Below are 16737 nucleotides of genomic sequence, written 5' to 3' on the forward strand. Positions count from 1 at the left end.
AGGTAGAGTGGGCCCGATCTAGCTTCGCTGAGAGGTGAGGGCCACTGACAACCTCCGCTGTCAGCCGTCCACACCCTGACTGAGGCGCAGAATAGGCCTTGTGAAAACCCTCATTGAGGGGCGCGAGCACAGCCTCCCACAGGCGAGGTCCTGGGCAGTGCCATCCCTGCCCCACCTGACCAAGGCTCCCAGGCCAGAGCTATCTCCTGGAAGCAGCCCCCTCCCCCAGCAAGGTCCAGGGCCAGAACACTGAAACCCAGCCTCTGCACCATGGAGGCCCTGTAGTGCCACAGCGGACAGGCAGGTGCCCCTGGGTGCTGAGCAGCTCTGCCTATGCCGAGGCCTTGGAGCCCGCCCGCGGCTGCCGGTGAGAAGTGTGCCTGCCGGGGAGCAGGGGCATGGTAGGTGGGCAAGCAAGTGTAGGAAGACGGCAGGGAGGGAAGGAAGAAAAGGAAAAAGGAAGAGAAAAAAAAGAAACAGAGCCAAATCCAGGTTTTGACAATAAGGTGGATGAAGTTGACGGGGTGGCAGAGGGCCTGGAGGTTCAGTGACTTGACCCGTGTTGTCACCCCATCTATGCTCCCCACTCAGGTAGCCTCAAGTGAAGCAGACAGGCCTCACTTCAGCTCTCTGGGAAACAGGCGCCCTATAGCCCCTAGCCTCCAGGCTGTAGGGCTGAGCAGGCTGCTTTCCCCTTTCCAAATATTCCCCCAGGGCTCCACACACGCTGTTCACTGTACTCCTGGTGCACTTCTCCCTCGCTTTTACCTTCTTCCTCCCTGCCTCCGAGGCCCAGTACCGGCAGCATCTCTTCTGGGATCCAGGGACACTTCCTTGTCCCCAAGCTAGGTCAGGCCCCTGTCGAGCTTCCACAGCCCGCTTCCCCAGGTTCTGTCACTGTGGTGACCACATGTTGGGAGTTGCCGCTCTTCTGGCCTGTGACCTTCTCGGGCTGGGGGACTCCTCGGGCCCGCACAGGCAGCAGGGCAATGGTGGCGGCTGCTCGGCATCCTGGCAGTCACCAGCAAGTCAACGGCCTCATGCAATGCCAGGCTCCAGCTGTCAGCAGGCGCAGGAGGGATGCTGTAACTGAGCTCCGGGAAGGCTCACAAAGACTGGGGTTGACCCGGCAGGCCTGACCCGTCCTAGTGGGCTGGCCCTTGGTCTAGATGAGATGGGAAATCAGGAAGCCACCCCAGCAAGCCCCGAGAACAAACCTCTGCAGGGAGAGCCCAGCAGAGACAGGGTCTCTGGAGGGTGTACCCAGCATCTCCCCACACCAGCTAAGGTGTGAGGAACTGTCCTTCCGCAGGATGGAGTCACCAGCATGGGGGTGGGGTGACAGCACTGTTCTAGGGACGCCTTAGTGAGCACGTCCTTGGTGCTGGAGAGGGGCACATGCTAGGGAGCAGTGACCAGCACTTCTCACTGGGACAGTGCGCCACAGACCCAAAGACCACCAGGACCCCCAAGGGTCTCGCGAGGAGGGGGTTTTCCCTGAGCAGGGGAGTGGCCACCCAGCGGGCGTGTGACCATGACCCACTTGGCCACAGCTAGCCAGCACAATGGTGCCAGGGAGCCTCAGCACCTTCTGGGCTGGGAGCAGGAACTGCCAAGGACTAGGTGATGGCCTATTAAACTTGAGACCCCACACCCCCCGGCCCAAATACACAGCCAGGCCTCAGGTCCAAAAACAACCCAAATGCTTTAATGTTTAATGGCCTGCCTCCCGGGCCCACAGCCTTCTTACAAACCTTAGCCAGGCCAAGGGCCCAGCTTGCCAGCCTCTGGCTCAGTTTAGTACTCTGCAAGGAGGTCACTCATAGCAGGCGTGACTGATGGGGCTCTGGCTTGGGGAATGCCAGGGTCCCCAGTCCGTATCTTCGGAGACCTCCCAGGATCCAGCTGTCATTCAGCCTGTCTTGTCTAGTCCCTGAGTCCCTGCAGCTGCTTGGCTTCTAGCAAACATACCACTTTCTCAGGAAGATGCACCAGGGTGGACAAGGCAGCTCAGGGAAGTCACTGGTATCAATTCAGGACAGGCCTGGGGCCTCCCAGAGGTGAAAGCAGCAGGCCCAGAACAAGGATGCCAGCCCCAGGCTGTATCTGGGCACCCCCTGTAGTGAAGGAGGGAAGGGGCAGGCTCCCCAGAGAGCTTCCAGGCTGGGGGGGTCAGGGCCCAACCCCAGATGTTAGGGCATAGCCCCAGGCTTTCCTGGGAAATGACTCTAGAAAGTGTTAAGTCATACACACTGTACACTGTACCACCCTAAATAACCAAGTCCTATGACACAAAAAGACTTTCTAGAAGGTTCTACTTGCCTTAGCCTCCTATTCTAGGCCCTGGCTGGGATCTAGGCCCCCGTCCTGGGGAGGGAGCAGAGAGCAAACCTTAATGGGTGTGTGTCAGGCATCACCCCCACAACAACCCTGTGAGGTAGGCTGCGTTGTCCTATCTTACAAACTGAGAACTGAGGGCTCAAGGGAGGAAGTGACTTGCCTGGTTACACAGCAAGAACACAGGAGCTAGGATTCAAGCCCAAGTCTGTTGAGCTCCAAAGCCCACACATTTTCTCTAAGAAGAAACAGGAAGTAGTCCTTTCTAATAATAAAGGCCCTCAAGTAAAAAGTTCAGGGGCTCTCAGCCCACTGCGGGGTGGGGGTGGGGGGCAGCAGAGCAGGAGAAGCTCCAATGGCATGTCCACTCCTGGCCCTGGGCAGCTGGCCTTACAAAAAGGTTGGGGTCCAGAAAGTGACCCCCATACAGTAGCTGTCCAAACAGCCACCAAGGCTATAGGTGATGGCTTTGGCCACCCAGCACCTGTGGGTGGGGCACAGACCGGTCCGGCCCTGAGGCCTTGTGGCCCCAAGTGGGGAGTGCTAGGCCACTGAGCCAAGCGGTTTCCAGGAGGCTGCGGAAGCGGGCTCTTAGTGTGGGGCCGGGGGGTCTGGTGCTGGCAGCAGGAGTAGGGGAGGTACCATGGGACCCTTCCCCAGCGGTTGCCTCTGCTTTCTCCGGGCCAGGGGTTGGTGGCTTCCTCCCTGGCTTCCTGGCCTTGGGGACAGGTGACTTCCAGGCCAGGGCTAGGCTCTCCGGCTCATCTCTGGCCATGGTGGGTTCTGAGGAGGGCACAGATCCAGCCTCAGTGTCAAAGTTACCTGGAAAATGAACACACAGTCAGGCTGCAGACCCCAACACCCTCAGGTCCCACCTCCTGACCTCCAAAGCCACCTAGACCAGTGGTTCCACTCTGCCTCAGGCCTGGAGGGCCCCAGCAGGGTCACGGCCATAATGACTTCCCCACGTGTGCAGGAAGCCGAAAGGTATGCTTCTCCCCAGGTGACGCCAGGGCTCTATCAGATGACAGTACCGCTCAGGCAAAGAATCTGGTCCAAGAACCAAAGGAAAAGGGCCAACAAGACAGGAACCACTGGCCTGTAGAGGCTGGGAAATTGGGGCATGGAGAGGGAGGGCCCTGTTACACCTAAAGAGTGGCATCCTTCTACCAGACCACCCCCAGGGCCCAGGAGTAGAGGAAGCAGCAGAGGGGGCAAGAGAGGGCTTCTGACCAAGAGCACACCTCATGGCAAGTGAGGCTGTCAGGGAGAACACAAAGGACACCCACAGAAGGGTGGACCTCCCCCCCGGGATCGGGGGAAGACTCACAGCTCAGGGGCCAAATTTGGCCCCTCCCTGGGGCGCCAAATCCAGCCAGCAGCAGGAATAACCTGGGTCCCAGTCAGTTCTGCACTAGGCCCCAGACTCTTCCAAGCTTGGGCAGGGCAGGAGGGGACTGTGGAGTGCCCAGCAGGCAGCCTGGAAAATACGGCCCTGTCCTCTCTGGGCTTGACAGTCCAGCTGTCGAGGGAGAAGACTGGGCTGGAGCCTCTGAGCCACACATGATACCCCTCACTCCACTCCACCCCACCCCCCCGGTTCAACAACACTCCCTTGTACGTTCTCTTTGCACCTGTTTGGGCAAATGCTCCAACTTAAGTGCTCAGGAGTCAGCAATGCTTGTCACCTAGACCCCAAGTTCCACATGTATGCCTCACTGCCTTGGGCGCCTTCCCCACCCTGATGTGGAGCCAGGACAAGGTAAGGGCCCAGGGCAAGGCTGCCAGGTGGTGAAGGGACGAGAAACCATTCCCGTGGAGACAGAGACACAGAGGCTTGGTGGCAGGATGGCGGAGCAGCGAGGGAAGGCTATAAAGCAAGTCACAGGCCTCAGGCCTCCATGTGCCAGGTGTACTGATGCACAAAAGGCCATGATGGGCACACCTGGCACCATCACCAAAGTCCCGGCAGGAGTGAGTGCACACAGCACGCAGCAGCTGCCCAGAGCAGGGCCAAGCGACCTAAGCTCATGATGCTCCAGGACAGAAAAAGAGCAAGCTGGAGAGCAATATGCACGAGACGTCATTTAGTAGGGGAAAAGCAAACCAGAAACATCGCTCCCACTTACGGGGGCGCTTCTGTGACTATAAATAGTGGGACAACTGAAACACGGCACATTCAAAAGGCAACCGTGTTTGGAGGGAGAAGGGGACCCCTGCCTACTGTCGGGAATCAGGTACCATTTACTGAGGGGGAGAAGGTGGGGTTGGGGGCAAAGGATTTAGGGGAAAGCTTAGGAGTGTGGGTCTGGGAGGAGTTAAGGGTCGGAGAGATACTCAGTGGAAAAGGCCAGCATGCACTTAGTAATTCAGGGCTCAAGCTCAGAAGAAGGGAAGCTGGGTGGGACACAGACACAGGAGGAAGAGACCTCAGATAGAGAACAGGGCCTCATCAGAGCCCTAGAACCCAAAGGAGAAGTCTATACTGAGGTGGGAGAAGGCCCAGCAGAAGAGGGAAGCTGGAAAGCCGCAGCATCGGGGAAAGTTAAGAGACATTTCCACAGGGACAGAGCAGCAGGCCTGCTCAGAGGCTTAGGGAAGAGGCCATGAAGGTCCTGGTGGTACCGGGGTGAGGAGGGATGGGGGGTGAGAGTGGGGGTGGGAGTCCACAGGGCCCCCCGAGGATGGCCAGGCCCCTCCCCAGCACCAGTTCTTGGGCTCCCCTGCCCTGAGTCCCAGGCAGTCCCTTGGCCCGGCTGTGACCACTCAGACAGCTCACACACCTGTCACTCGTTCACACAGCTCCGGTGGCTACTGGGGCCGCCCCATGCTCACCCAGCTGGCGGCGGACACAGTCCCGCCACTGCAGGCCCAGCAGGTCGGGGTAGATGTCGGGCAGCTGGCGCAGTGCCAGCAGCTTGAGCATGCGAGAGGTGCAGCCGTGCAGGGCCCGCTCACGCAGCGCACGCTCCTCAGACAGCGTGGTGGGTCGCAGCTCCACGCGGTGCTCTTGCAGCACATGGTCCACGGAGGCGGGCGGCAGCCGGGGGAAGAGGCGCTCCTTCACCAGGTGGATGGGCACAAAGATGGCGCCGGCGCGCACCACGTGGGGGAAGGGGCACCGCTGCGTGCACACGAAGCTCTGCAGCTGCGACAGCAGCTTGCCCAGCAGCCCCTGCACAGCCTGGCAGTCCTGCCACGCCCCTCGGCCCCAGGGCCCCGCGGTCTCCAGCCACTCCCGCAGCTTCTCAGGCGGAGAGTGTGCCACTGAGCCCGAGATGGCTTCGCACAAGGATGCGTGCAGGCCCGTGAAGCGTTGCTCTGGAGAGTCTGCTGGGGCTGGGGGAGAGGCTGAAGTCGGGGTCGGGGCCAGGGTCCGGGCAGGCAAGGGGGCCAGCGCGGGAGTGGGGGCCGCGGCCATAGCGGGAGGACTGGGCAGCGCCACGTTGAAGCAGGCCACTGGCAAGGGCTGCGTGAGAATCTGGAGACCAAGGGGCATGCTCGTGGGGGTGGGTACAGCTTGGGCCGGCGCAGGGGCTGGGGTGGGCGCCGATGGGGCCACAGCTGCTGGCAGAGGTGCTGGCCGGAGGATCTTGAATTTTCGGAACATGAAGGCCACGGAGCTGTGGAAGTTGGTCCTTGGGGTGGTGGCCTCGGTGGCTGCCGGCACCCCGGGCAGCCCTGGTGCTTCCGTGACTATCTTTTCCAGCTCTGGCAGATCCGAGACTGTGTTCCCCACACCTGGCACATCCAGGGCTGCCGTGGGCCTGGCACGCACCTCAGGACTAGGAACCCGGACAGGAGCCTCTGCCGAGGGCTTCTTCACACTTAAGTCCAGGGCCACCTCCTCTCTAAGTGAGCAGGGAGCCTTTGAAGGGGCCTCCTGGGCAGGCAGGGTCCCCCCACAGTCTTTGGCAGGGCTCTCACTGGGGGCTGGGGCTGGGTCAGGCTCAGGCGAGTCCTCGGGAGCCTGCACATCCAGATAGTCACGGTAGGGGGCCAAGCTGAAGACATTGTCAATAATCGGCATCGGTGGAGAGCCGGGCGGCAGTGCACCCTTGTTCTGCAGCAGAGACTGGCGCTCCTGGGCGCATGGTGGGAGCGCCGGAGGGGTGCGTGGAACCGGGCTATCCCCAATGACAATGGGTGCCCCAGGGTGCTCATCGAGCTGGGGCTGGAGCTGCTCTTTCCTGCAGCTGGGCAGCCACACCTTCTCCTCTGCTTCCTGGACTGGCTTCTCCGCAGGCCTTGCGGGCTCTGAGCAGGGCTGGCTGGCAGGCAGGGACTGGCATGCTCGCTGGAAGGCACTGGGCTGCACACTGGAAGGCACAGCCTGTACACTGTTTTGGGAAGGCGGCGTCCCTCCAAGCCCTGGGGATGCTCCATAGAGAGAGAGGTCATCCCGGGCATAAGGAAAGCCCAGTGTCTGGGGGGCAAAGTCCATTGGACACCGGGGAGCAAGAGGTGGGTCCAGCTTGAGGCCTGGTGAGGGTGCGGGGAGTGGGGCAGAGGAATAGGAAAAGGTGTCCAGGCCCACTGGGGCCATATAGGGTGCCTGGGCAGCCTGCTGCCTCAGGTAAGGGCTGCTCAGCCCACCAGCTGGGTACCCAGCCCCCTTGTGGGCTCCCAGAGGCTGTAGGGGAAGCACTGAGCTGTAGCTCCCCTGCTTCTCCGGGTGGCGACAGGCTGGTGGGCAAGGCAGGGCCTGTGGAGGGTGAGGGAGCGGGTAGTGGGTAGGCACTGTATCCTGGCAGGCTGGCCCCAGGGGTTGGGCCAGCTGGGTCCATGGATTGGGAGGTCCATCAGACAATGCCTGCTTGGGGTCCCCAGGGTAAGGACCTGCATATTTGGAGGCCAGCAAGCCTGTGCTGTGGATGGTCTGATACTTCTCCAGAAATGCCTGGCACGAGGAGAAGTTCACTGAATTCTTGCCAGATCCTCCAGCTGGCACACCACGCAAGAAGGTGCCATCTACGGACTGGCCCTTGCCAGGAGTTGGGGTCAGAGAACAAGACGGGTCAGCCGGGGGTAAGAGGGGTCCGGTCACCATCGTCCAGTCAACATCCAGTGGCCTCTTCGCTGCCCCATCCCCCAGGCAAGCTGAGAGCCCGTAACACAGAGGGCTGCGGTAGACAGGTTTGGGTGCTGCCAACGGTGGGCCTGGGTAGGAATGAGATTGGGGACCAAAGGGCAGGAGCTCAACAGGGCCAGGGTCCTGCACCTTCTCAGAGCTTTCTGCTGCTGGGCGGTACAGCAGGCAACTGGTCAACAGGCTGTCTGTCCGAAGAGGGGGTCCTGCCATGCTGGTGGGGTACAACGGTGGATATGGGGTCCAAGATGCCAACCGCTCAGACCCTGCCTTGGGAGCACTCCCCATAGGGCAGGAGAAGTAGGCACCCTTGTAGCTGCAGGGGTCCTGGTTACCAACAGAAGAGGATAGGCTGTGCCCAGGTCCGGAGTCTGCCTCTAGGCGGGGCAGCTTGCCATATATCACAGGCCCTAGGGTCCCCAGGGGCCGCTTCTCTGCCATCACTGTGAAGGCTTCAAGCCCTCAGGGGCCCCAGCTACTCAATTGCTGACCTGGGAGAGAGAGAAAGGTAGGGGCTGTTAGAACAGGCTACAGGCAAGTGAGGGCTGCTGCTCTCACTGGCTCATCGCCGCACCTCAGAACCTGGCACTTAGTAGATGCTCGATAAAGCCTATGAATGAATGAATGCATGAGTCAGACAACACAGAGGTTTCCAACTCATTCCCCCTAGTCCCACTCCAGGAGCCCCTTCTGTTCAGCTTCTCCCCACGTGACTCTCCAGACCCCTTTCCTGCGGTTTCCAACTTTGCAGGCAGTCTGAAGATCCACTCGCTTGGCTACCCCTGTTCCCCCTACACCGATGAGGAGACCTATTCATCCCAGTCACTGATAAAGGAGATGGGACAAGAGGAAGGCTTCCTACCTCCCCCTACAGCTCTTACTCCCAATGCCACAGGGATCCCAAGATGCCCACTACAGCCAAGATGTGGAACTGGACATTGTCTATGCATTCAGGTTTCCCAAGACACTCTTTAGGTCTGTCTGAGTGGCCAATCTTAGCAAAAATGTCAGAGCCGAGCCTTGAACCCAGGTCTCTAGGCCCAGAGCAACACAGATACCGGGCTCGTTTCCACAGGGTAGGGCTATACCCCAAGAGAAGCAGTGGGCAACATGGCTTCACACGGGCCTGCCCACCCCCCCCCCCCCCCGGCAGGAGAGCCGAGGCTGTCCAGTAGATGGTGCTGTGGTACCAGCAGGAAGCTCCCAAAGTGTCCAGGAGGAGAGCCTGTGTTCCATCCCAGCCCCTCAGCTGCCCTTGGCTATTCAAGGCATGCAAGGGCAGCAGCACGGCCCCAGGGACAAGAAGGTAGGGAGGTGGGAGAATTCAAATGTCCAGGGAGGGAGTCCCCAAGGACCACAGAGTGCTAGGGCTACTACCCCCACTGAAACACTGAATGCCAGAGCAAGACTAAGGCCCTGAAGCAAGGGAAAGCAAGGATTGGGACCCAGGCCCAGAGAAGTCAAGCCCGGGCTTTCTCAAGGCAGCAGGTACCCAATGACCCATGAAGGGTTATCTGAGGCCAGCCTTCTCAGGCCACATCATCCTGCCTCTACTTCCCCTAGCACCCTGTTCCCGAAACCCTCAGGTGGCTTAGAAAGGATGAATCAGCTCCCTCTTGCTATGATTAGGCCATGGGTCAGGTGCAAGCCATGACCAGCCCCTTCTTCCAGCCCTCTCCTCCCTTCTGGCTGGTGGCCAATGACAACCACAGGCTCATAAGGAGACCAACACATCTTGTGGACAAGAAAAGCCAAGGGTAGTAGGAGGGCCAATGCCCACTCTCATCCCTGCCTAACCACACCACGGAAGCCAGGTGGGACTCTGAAAAAGTTGGCTCTCCTGGCCAGAATCCAACACCTTAGGCCAGCCTAGAGAAGGGGATGCTCCCTAGGAGAGACCAGAAGGGACATCAGGGTATAGTATTGATAGCAATGCTCTACGACAGAGATTTGCATCCCAGACGCAAAGCCCCATCCTGGGGCACAGCAACCTTGCAAGAAGGAGTTGTATGGTTTTGGGGGTGCTAAGTAAGTGTTCCCCCCCCCCTCCACCACGGGGAGCTCTGGATTAATTAAGTGCTGGCTCTGGTCTCACCTCCCCCACATGCCCCTAGGAGCCTGCTCCACACCCACCCCAGCCCCTGGAGTCTTTTTCCCCCCAGGCTCTGCCCATTGCGAGCCCTTTGCCCTGGAGACTTCCTGAGACAGCCTCCCCCTCCACCCTGGGACCCAGTCAATAGAGGTGAAGCCATGTGGGACCCTCAGAAGTCTCTGAGGGAGAGACAGAGCTCTAGGGAATCAGCAGAGAACTAGGAAGACTATGGGGCTGACCTTACTACCTCCTGTCAGTAGAAAAAGCCCAGTGTACACTCCCTTGAGGGAGGCCCCTCCCCACTCAAGCCAGTAGCCAAAATGTAGGTGCCTCCTTCACACACACACACACACACACACACACACACACACACACGGAGGAAGAGGCAAGCAATTGCTTGGGGAAGGGGGGACCCCAGGGAGCAGGGTCACATTGCCCTTTGGGCCACCAAGCTGTTTGTTGGCTGAGGGCTGGGAGGACCAACCTCCGCCAGGGCTCAGAGCAGGGTCCCGGAAAAGAGCCCACCACCACTGTGCCCTCCCTGCCCTAAGCATCAGGGGAAGCAAACAGCTTTTCCATCTCCTAGCGACTCTCCTTAAGGCCAGTGGATGTTGGGAGTTGGGAAAGACCAGGAAGAAGAGAGCCATCCTGCCAGGCTGGGGCCGGCCCCTAGAGCGCTGGATCAGGGCCCCTCCCGGGGTACTCATACCTTCCCCAGTTGAGGCTCTGGGCCCTACAGAACCTGGCGCAGCCTAGGCTCCATTGGAGGGGAAGGGTCGCAGGATAGGCCTCCACCACCTTTCTCCCACCCGCCCCGCCCATATCGGTGGTGCCTGGGGCCCTCAGCCAACCTGGCTTTGGGGCTGCCGCCGCGCCTGACCCCGCGCGCTTCCGGGTGTCCCCAAGCTCTGTCCGTTGGCGCTGGGCGCACGTGCACCCCAGCAGGCTGATCCATAGGCCGCAGCCACGCATGCAACCCCGTGCCTGCAAGTACGTGCACGGCCCACATTTGCACACACGCCCCTCCAGAACTGCGTTCTCCCTCGCTCGGGCCCAGCACACGTGTGCACACAGCAAGGCCCGCGCACCCAGCCCCGAGGGCCGACACCCAAAGACTGGAGGGAAGACAGGAGCAGGGGGCGGCCTGGCCGCAGTGTCCGGGCAGCCACCGCCTCGGGGCGATCCCGCCAGCCTGGGCTGCGGCCAGAGGGTGAGTCAAGCCGTAGCAAGGAAACCGCAGGGCCGTCCGGTCCCAGTAGGGCGCGTCCAGGGCCCCGCGGCGCCTCAGCGCCCGCCGCAGCCCCCCCAGGCCCAGCCCCCCACCGCCCCCTCATCTCCGCCCCGGCAGTCCACGTGAGCCGGGCCCCGCGGGAGGCCCGAGGGCTCAGCCCGGTCTCCTTCTCGCTAGTCCCTCGCGGGATCCGGCGCCAAAGCCTTGCTAACGCTGCGGGGCGCTCCCAGGCCCCGGGGCCCTCGAAGTCCGGGGAAAGTCGGAGCAGCCGCGCGCCCCCCGCCCCGCAGCCCGCCAGCCCGGGGCCCGCCGCAGCCCGGGGCCCGCCGCAGCCCAGAGCAGTAGCACCTCGGCCCAGGCCCGGCGCGCTCCATGCCCCGGCCGGCCGGTAGGGGCGCCCTGGGGCAGCGCCACCCGCCCCTTCTCCACGCGCCGCCCGCAAACTCGGCCCAACTTTCCGCGCCCGAGCGGGCGAGCTCCTACCTGCAGGGCGCCAGGCTTCTCGATGCTGCTGCCGTGGGCTGCGGCCGCATCCTCCGCCCTGTGGAGGCGGCGGGTCCTTGTCGGGCCGGGCCCTGAGCGGGTAGTCGCGGAGAGCACCGAGGCCGGAGCCACCTTCCTCGCGGCCGTTCGCGCCGCCGCTGGGCGCCGTCTGCGGTCCCGGGCGGGGCGGGCTGGGGGCGGGGCGGGGGCGGGGCGGCCGGCGCGGTGTAGGCTGAGCCGGGCCGCGCCTCTGGGAACCCGCGATCCCCTGGGCCCCGGGTGTGCGGAGGACCTGAGGCGGCCAAGTCTACAAGAACACGGCCGTGCGTGCTGCGCACCGTCTGTACCCACCGCATCCCTGAGCCGTGGCTCAGCGCGCCCAGCACACGCCTTCATTCACTCCGTTAGATCATTCATTCGTTGCCACTTTCTAGATACGTGGCCTCGTGCATGCCTCTTGACCTTGTTGGGCTTCAGTTTCCTTATTTTAGTAAAAGTGGAATTACATCGTAGTGGTAGTGGTGTAAAGGCTTGGAAGAGGTTGTATTAAGATATCTGGCACGCGGTAGGTGTTCTGGCTCCCTTGGCAGGTACTAGTTGCATTAGGGAGCTGGGGAAGGGCTCCTGAGTCTGTCCCGGCATCTCAGTGCGGCCCCGGAGGGCAAATTCCAGACAAATGTATCTCAGTCCCTGTTAGGGTACCACCTGTGTCTGAGGAAGGGGTGATTTCTCCATCACTATAGTATGCCGGGAATGGGGTTGGTAAGTGGTCTCAGTGGGTACCTAAACCTTTTTGGCAAACCTCCCTCACTAAGACAGGCCTGAACAGCCTGGGAGGTGGGATAGGGTGGAGTGTTCCCAACCAGGAATGGTATGCTGCAGAGAGAGGGGCTGGAGGGGTGGACAGGCTGTCTCCATCTGCCCAGACTCCTTGGGCCATCTAATTCTGGATGTGAAGGCCCTCGGTGCTGCTACCTTCTCTAAAGAAACCTGGTCCCTAGCAGTTCCTGGGCTGCTCAAGGACTAGGGACAGGTGTGTGCAGTGGAGGAGGAGGAAGACAGGTGGACATGCCAAGGGTCAGAGCAAGTTCATGGGGCAAAACCACCCAGTCTGATCCCAAAGGTCAGGGCTGCCTGAGTCAGAGGGCAGAGGAGGCTGGAGGCCTTAAGTTCAGAAAGTCAGGCAGCAGCTGGAGCTGAGGAGGAGGGGCTGGACCCTGCAGGTAAGAAAAGGAAGAGGAAGTGGAGGTCACCTGGGGGGAGGGGAGAGAGTATCAATTGAGAGCTGCAGGGTCTTGAGAGTCTGGAGTGATCTGAGGAGGAGAGACTCAGAGAGGGTTGGGGCTTTCCCAGGGTTACACAGCACGCTGGGATAAAAACTCAGATCTCCTGGCTCCCACATCTTCACATCAGGAAAGTACACCTGTGCGTGACAACTAGTGGTCATGCCCAAGGCTCAGATCACAGGCTATTTGTCCCTACTTTTGCTCCTCACCACTCTGCCCTCCCCCTCTCCATTCTTTAGCACAACACTCGTTGTCTCCCACCTTTGCCCACCTTTGAGCTGATGCTGCTGCTGCTGCTGCTGCTGTGGGGCAGGGGTGAGGGGTTGTGGGAAGAGGGCAGTATTCTCAGTTCTTAGGGCCTAGGACTCTCAGGTTGTGTGCTCAGGTCACCTGGTGTTCTCTCCAGTCTCGCTGAGCCTGAATGGGACACACCCAGGCCCACATAAACCTGGTGGAGACCCTAGGGGCCAGTTAAGAGTCTGCGGCCCCATTCTGAGTCTTGCCTTAACTTAGGACCTTCACAAAGACAGTAGCCCCCTTAATCGGCATCTTGCTCATTCCTTTTCGGCAGCACCTAAATACCTTGCACTATAATAGAAAGGAGAACTTGGGAGCCACTTTGTAACTTTCTGAGCCTCAGTTTCTTCATCTGCAGAATGGGAACCACGAGGTGAGTGTTGCTCGTGGGAACTGGGTGGGAAATTACTTGCAAATGATAAAAAGCTCTGTAGGGTGTCAGCTGGGAGCTCCTGAAGGCTCTAACCTTGTCCTTTTCTTCTCTATCCCGAGGGTCATGTATGTGCAGAGCCTGTGAAGAAAAGTGGCTCTCTCAGGCATCTGTCGGATGGAGAAAGGTAATATTAGGCTGTGATCTTGGAGAGGAGAAATGGTATCGTGGCTGGAAGGGACAGTGTTAACAAAAGCAGAGAAGGGAGCAGTCTGTCCTTCTGTGGGCTTCCTGGGTGGGGTTAACAAAGAAAAGTCACATAGAAAAACCTGGAAGGGAGGTTTCACACACACACACACACACACACACACACACACCCCGACACACCAAGCCTGCCCTCCTCCACCCCACCCCAGACACTGATTACCAACTCCCCCCCCCCCACTCTCTGGGAAGCTGAGGTAAAAGGTCAGCCCCCCGAACCTCAGCTGGACCTACAGTTATTAATAATGTCGTTCTCTCTAATGAGGCCACACTTGCTATTTACAAAACTCTTTCCTTCCTCCCAGGAGCTTCTCACCCCAGAGGAGGGAGACGTGGCCCTGGCAGCCACAGCATAGGCAGACAAACAGGGAAGCAAGGCCCCTTTCCTTGAGACACACAGCAATCCTCTCTCTGATCCTTCCGGACTCAGCGATATATATTGTGTCGTCCAGGGAGGCCCTCTGACTGCTGTTGCAACTCTCTGCCCTTTCTGTTTCCTCCTCCCTTCCGTGCTCCCACTCAGTAGAGGAACAGCTGTGTGGGTGGATGGGCTAGGCAAGTAGCTCCTACTTGGAGTGTGGCCCTGGGCTAGTCACTTAATTCTTAATTCTCACTTAATTCTTACACAATCATATGAGGTCAGGGTTTGACAAACAGGCCAACTGAGGTTTGACCTATTGAGCTGTGTGACCTTAAGGCAGCCCCTTAACCTCTCAGTTTGCTCATCAGTCCAACGGGCAGAATGAGAACTTATCTCAGGTCTCACGCAGACCCAATGAGTTCACAGCTTGCTTTGTAGTAAGACCTTAAGCGGTGATAGCTCTAGAGGAAGTGGGGGTAGTAGGTCGCCCACAGAGCCAAGAAACAGAGGAGCTGAAACTCCCCACAAAGAGCTGTGTGATCCCGAACCATTCGGAGAGCTATCTCCCGAGGAAATCAGAGTCTCTCAGAGGGTGCTCACCAAGTTTAGGAAAGGGAGATGGGCTTTCACTGGGCTCCTTTGCAGGACGATGCCTGCCAGCCTACTGGCCAGAGAGAAAAAGCCCAGACACAATAATTTGGGGACCTTAGTGCAGGGGAGTGAGGAGCCCTCTGATTAATGAATAGCCGGGGTAGATTAACCATCCTTCCCATCCTTGCTTCTGGTGCTGTTTCCAGTGCAGTTAAAGAAACAAATGTGAAACGGACCCTGGCATTTCCGGGTGATGAGTGCTTGTGTAGGGGTGGGCTGCCCAAGAGAGGCCTGAGGACTAGGGTGCTGAGCCTTGAGTCAGGGTAGGGTCCCCCATTCTGGCTATGCCGGAGTAAGCCACGGGCTCTGTCTGGCTTAGTGCTGGAAGCAGTGGGAAACATTACCTTCCTACCTCCAGGGAGGTCGTTCTAATGCCCATATCTCACCCTGTAACCCATCCCCAAACCCCACCCTCAGCTTGGTGGGGTGGCCTCCCAAGGCTCTCCAGTACCCTCAGGATCCAATTTCCCGGTCAGGTTTCTGCCTGCCTCCTGACTGGCTCTCTCCCGCCGCCTTCCACTCACCCCCCAGAGCCGGCCTGAGGTCCTCACTTGGGCATTACCTCTGTGCTCCTGATTATGCTCTCCTCGGCCAAGAGCACTGGCCTCTGCCGCGTATCCAGCTCTTTCTTTGCTAACCTGTCTTCAAGACAGCTCAGACCCACTCCTCCAGGAAAACTTCCAGAGATGTAGGCTGGGTTTGGTCACCTATTCTGGAGCCTTATAGCCTCCCAAACTCCCCTCTGCGTTAGCTCATCAGCCTGGCCGCAGCTCCCTGTGCTAACGTGGCCGGGTCACAAGCCTGGGGACTGACGCCTTCCAGGGCAGGGCCTGGGCCCGCCTGAACACAGACACCTCAGGGCCCAGCACAGGGTGGAGTTGGGCCACGGTGAGGGAGTGAAGGATTAATGGCAAAAAGGAGGACTCGGCTGGTCTGAAGAGTAGAAAGAAGGGCAGAAAAATCTGCCTTGGCCCAGAGATGAGAGCCTGAGGAAAGCCTCTATAGCCAAAAGTTCCCCTAAAGCCCCTGCACCGCCCCGCCCCAGCCTCTCAGGACCCGTGACACCAATCCTCTGCCCTGCCCGCGCCCATTCCAACATGGAAACACCGAGGCCCTGAGAGGGGTAGCCACGTGCCTAGGGGCTGGAGCAGGCATGCCTTGAACCCAGGTCTCCCGAAGACCTGTCTGGTCTGCACACCAGCTTCCGTCTTGTTTTGACACTGCTTCTCCATCTCCAGACCCAGGATGGAAAAACACCTGGCTGAGCTCCACCTGGGCTTCCAGCTGCCTGCAGTCCCTCCTTGGAGGCCCCTAGCCTGGGGTTGGGGGTGCGAGGAGAAGAGGAGGGGGAGCTCGGTGAGGAGAGGAGAGGCTGATGCATTTTCCCCTCCGTGTTGCAGGAGCCTGGACTTCTGCCAGCTTTCCTAATCACCTCCTTCCCTTTCCCCAGCCAGGGCCTCTCTCAGGGGATCCCCTCCCCCCACCTCTGTGCCCTGGGCAGAGCAGCACAGCTGTTTCCAGGATGGTGGTTTGGGCCTGGGCGGGCTGTGCCCACAGCCCTGACTCCTGCCCAGTGCCTGCCTTGCTTCGGCCTCCATCGGGAGTTCCCTTCCAGCAGCTCCCCAGTTCAGAGGTCTTGGGGGGGCTGCCAACCCAGCTGCTCCTGGCCCTGCCCAGGCCCCCTCCCCCAGTGCCAGAGTGCATCCCCTCCTACCGTGGGCAGGCCAGGCGGACTGTCCATCGAAACCTTCCTCAGGCCGCTGGGGCAGCGGGGTCTGGGCCAGGTGGTTGGCGCTGCCCCCTCGTTAGTGGCCTGCTGGGGTTTCCGTCACTTAGGGCCGGTTACCAGGCAACCGCATTGGGAGGGCTGGCTCTGGCTGGGGCTGGCACTGGTGTCTGCTGCTGCTGAAGGGGAGGCGTGAGGCCTGGCCGGCTGAGGCCAGGGTCACGGTCCACAGCCTCATGTTCCCCGGAGAGGTGGGGGGTGGTGCCTTCAAACTCAGAACTCCTAGTCATTACCGAAGCTCAGCCTCACAACCCAGCCCCAGGAGAGGGGCCTCCAGCTGCCCCTCCATGACCCCTCATGGCCCTCCACACCAACAGCCATACTCAGAGCCCTCAGGTTTCTGGGAGGTCGCGGGAAGCTGAGGGGTAGCGGGCTTCCCTCTTTAGGGACTGGGGGTGTGACCTGTTGACCTTACCACCACCCTGTGGCCTGATGGGGGGCGGGGCATGAGAAGTCAGATTTCCCAGTGTGCAGGCCCAGTATTTCTGGG

At 60.1% G+C, this 16737-nt stretch overlaps 1 protein-coding gene across 4 annotated transcripts; it reads right to left on the reverse strand.

Annotated features, from left to right (window-relative positions):
• Window positions 1-1681: 1681 nt before the first annotated feature.
• Window positions 1682-13572, reverse strand: C5H15orf39 (chromosome 5 C15orf39 homolog). 4 transcript variants are annotated; one of them, XR_004285637.1, is made up of 4 exons: window positions 11233-13572; window positions 5173-7917; window positions 3668-3859; window positions 3075-3159 (listed from the first exon to the last, which is right to left on the reverse strand). XR_004285637.1 is itself a non-coding variant. In XM_032342406.1 (3 exons), the coding sequence occupies exons 2-3, from the start codon at window positions 7865-7867 to the stop codon at window positions 2792-2794; spliced, it is 3063 nt and encodes a 1020-aa protein (XP_032198297.1). In that variant the 5' UTR covers window positions 7868-7917; window positions 11233-13539; the 3' UTR covers window positions 1682-2791. The 4 variants fall into 4 exon arrangements, 3 of the variants coding, with proteins under 3 accessions (XP_032198297.1, XP_032198299.1, XP_032198298.1); XM_032342406.1 differs by lacking the exon at window positions 3668-3859 and having other exon boundaries at window positions 1682-3159; window positions 11233-13539; XM_032342408.1 differs by lacking the exon at window positions 3668-3859 and having other exon boundaries at window positions 3061-3159; window positions 5121-7917; window positions 11233-13566.
• Between the last annotated feature and the right edge of the window lie 3165 nt (window positions 13573-16737).

Source organism: Mustela erminea, chromosome 5 (genome assembly GCF_009829155.1).
Source record: "Mustela erminea isolate mMusErm1 chromosome 5, mMusErm1.Pri, whole genome shotgun sequence".
In the NCBI taxonomy this organism is placed as follows: Eukaryota; Metazoa; Chordata; class Mammalia; order Carnivora; family Mustelidae; genus Mustela; species Mustela erminea.

Coding starts and splice junctions, on each gene's coding strand:
- C5H15orf39 (XM_032342406.1), bottom strand. CDS start 7,867: ATGGCAGAGAAGCGGCCCCTGGGGACCCTAGGGCCTGTGATATATGGC. Junction 3,160..5,172: donor CTGTGTCCGCCGCCAGCTGG/GTGAGCATGGGG, acceptor TTCATTTTCCAG/GTAACTTTGACACTGAGGCT.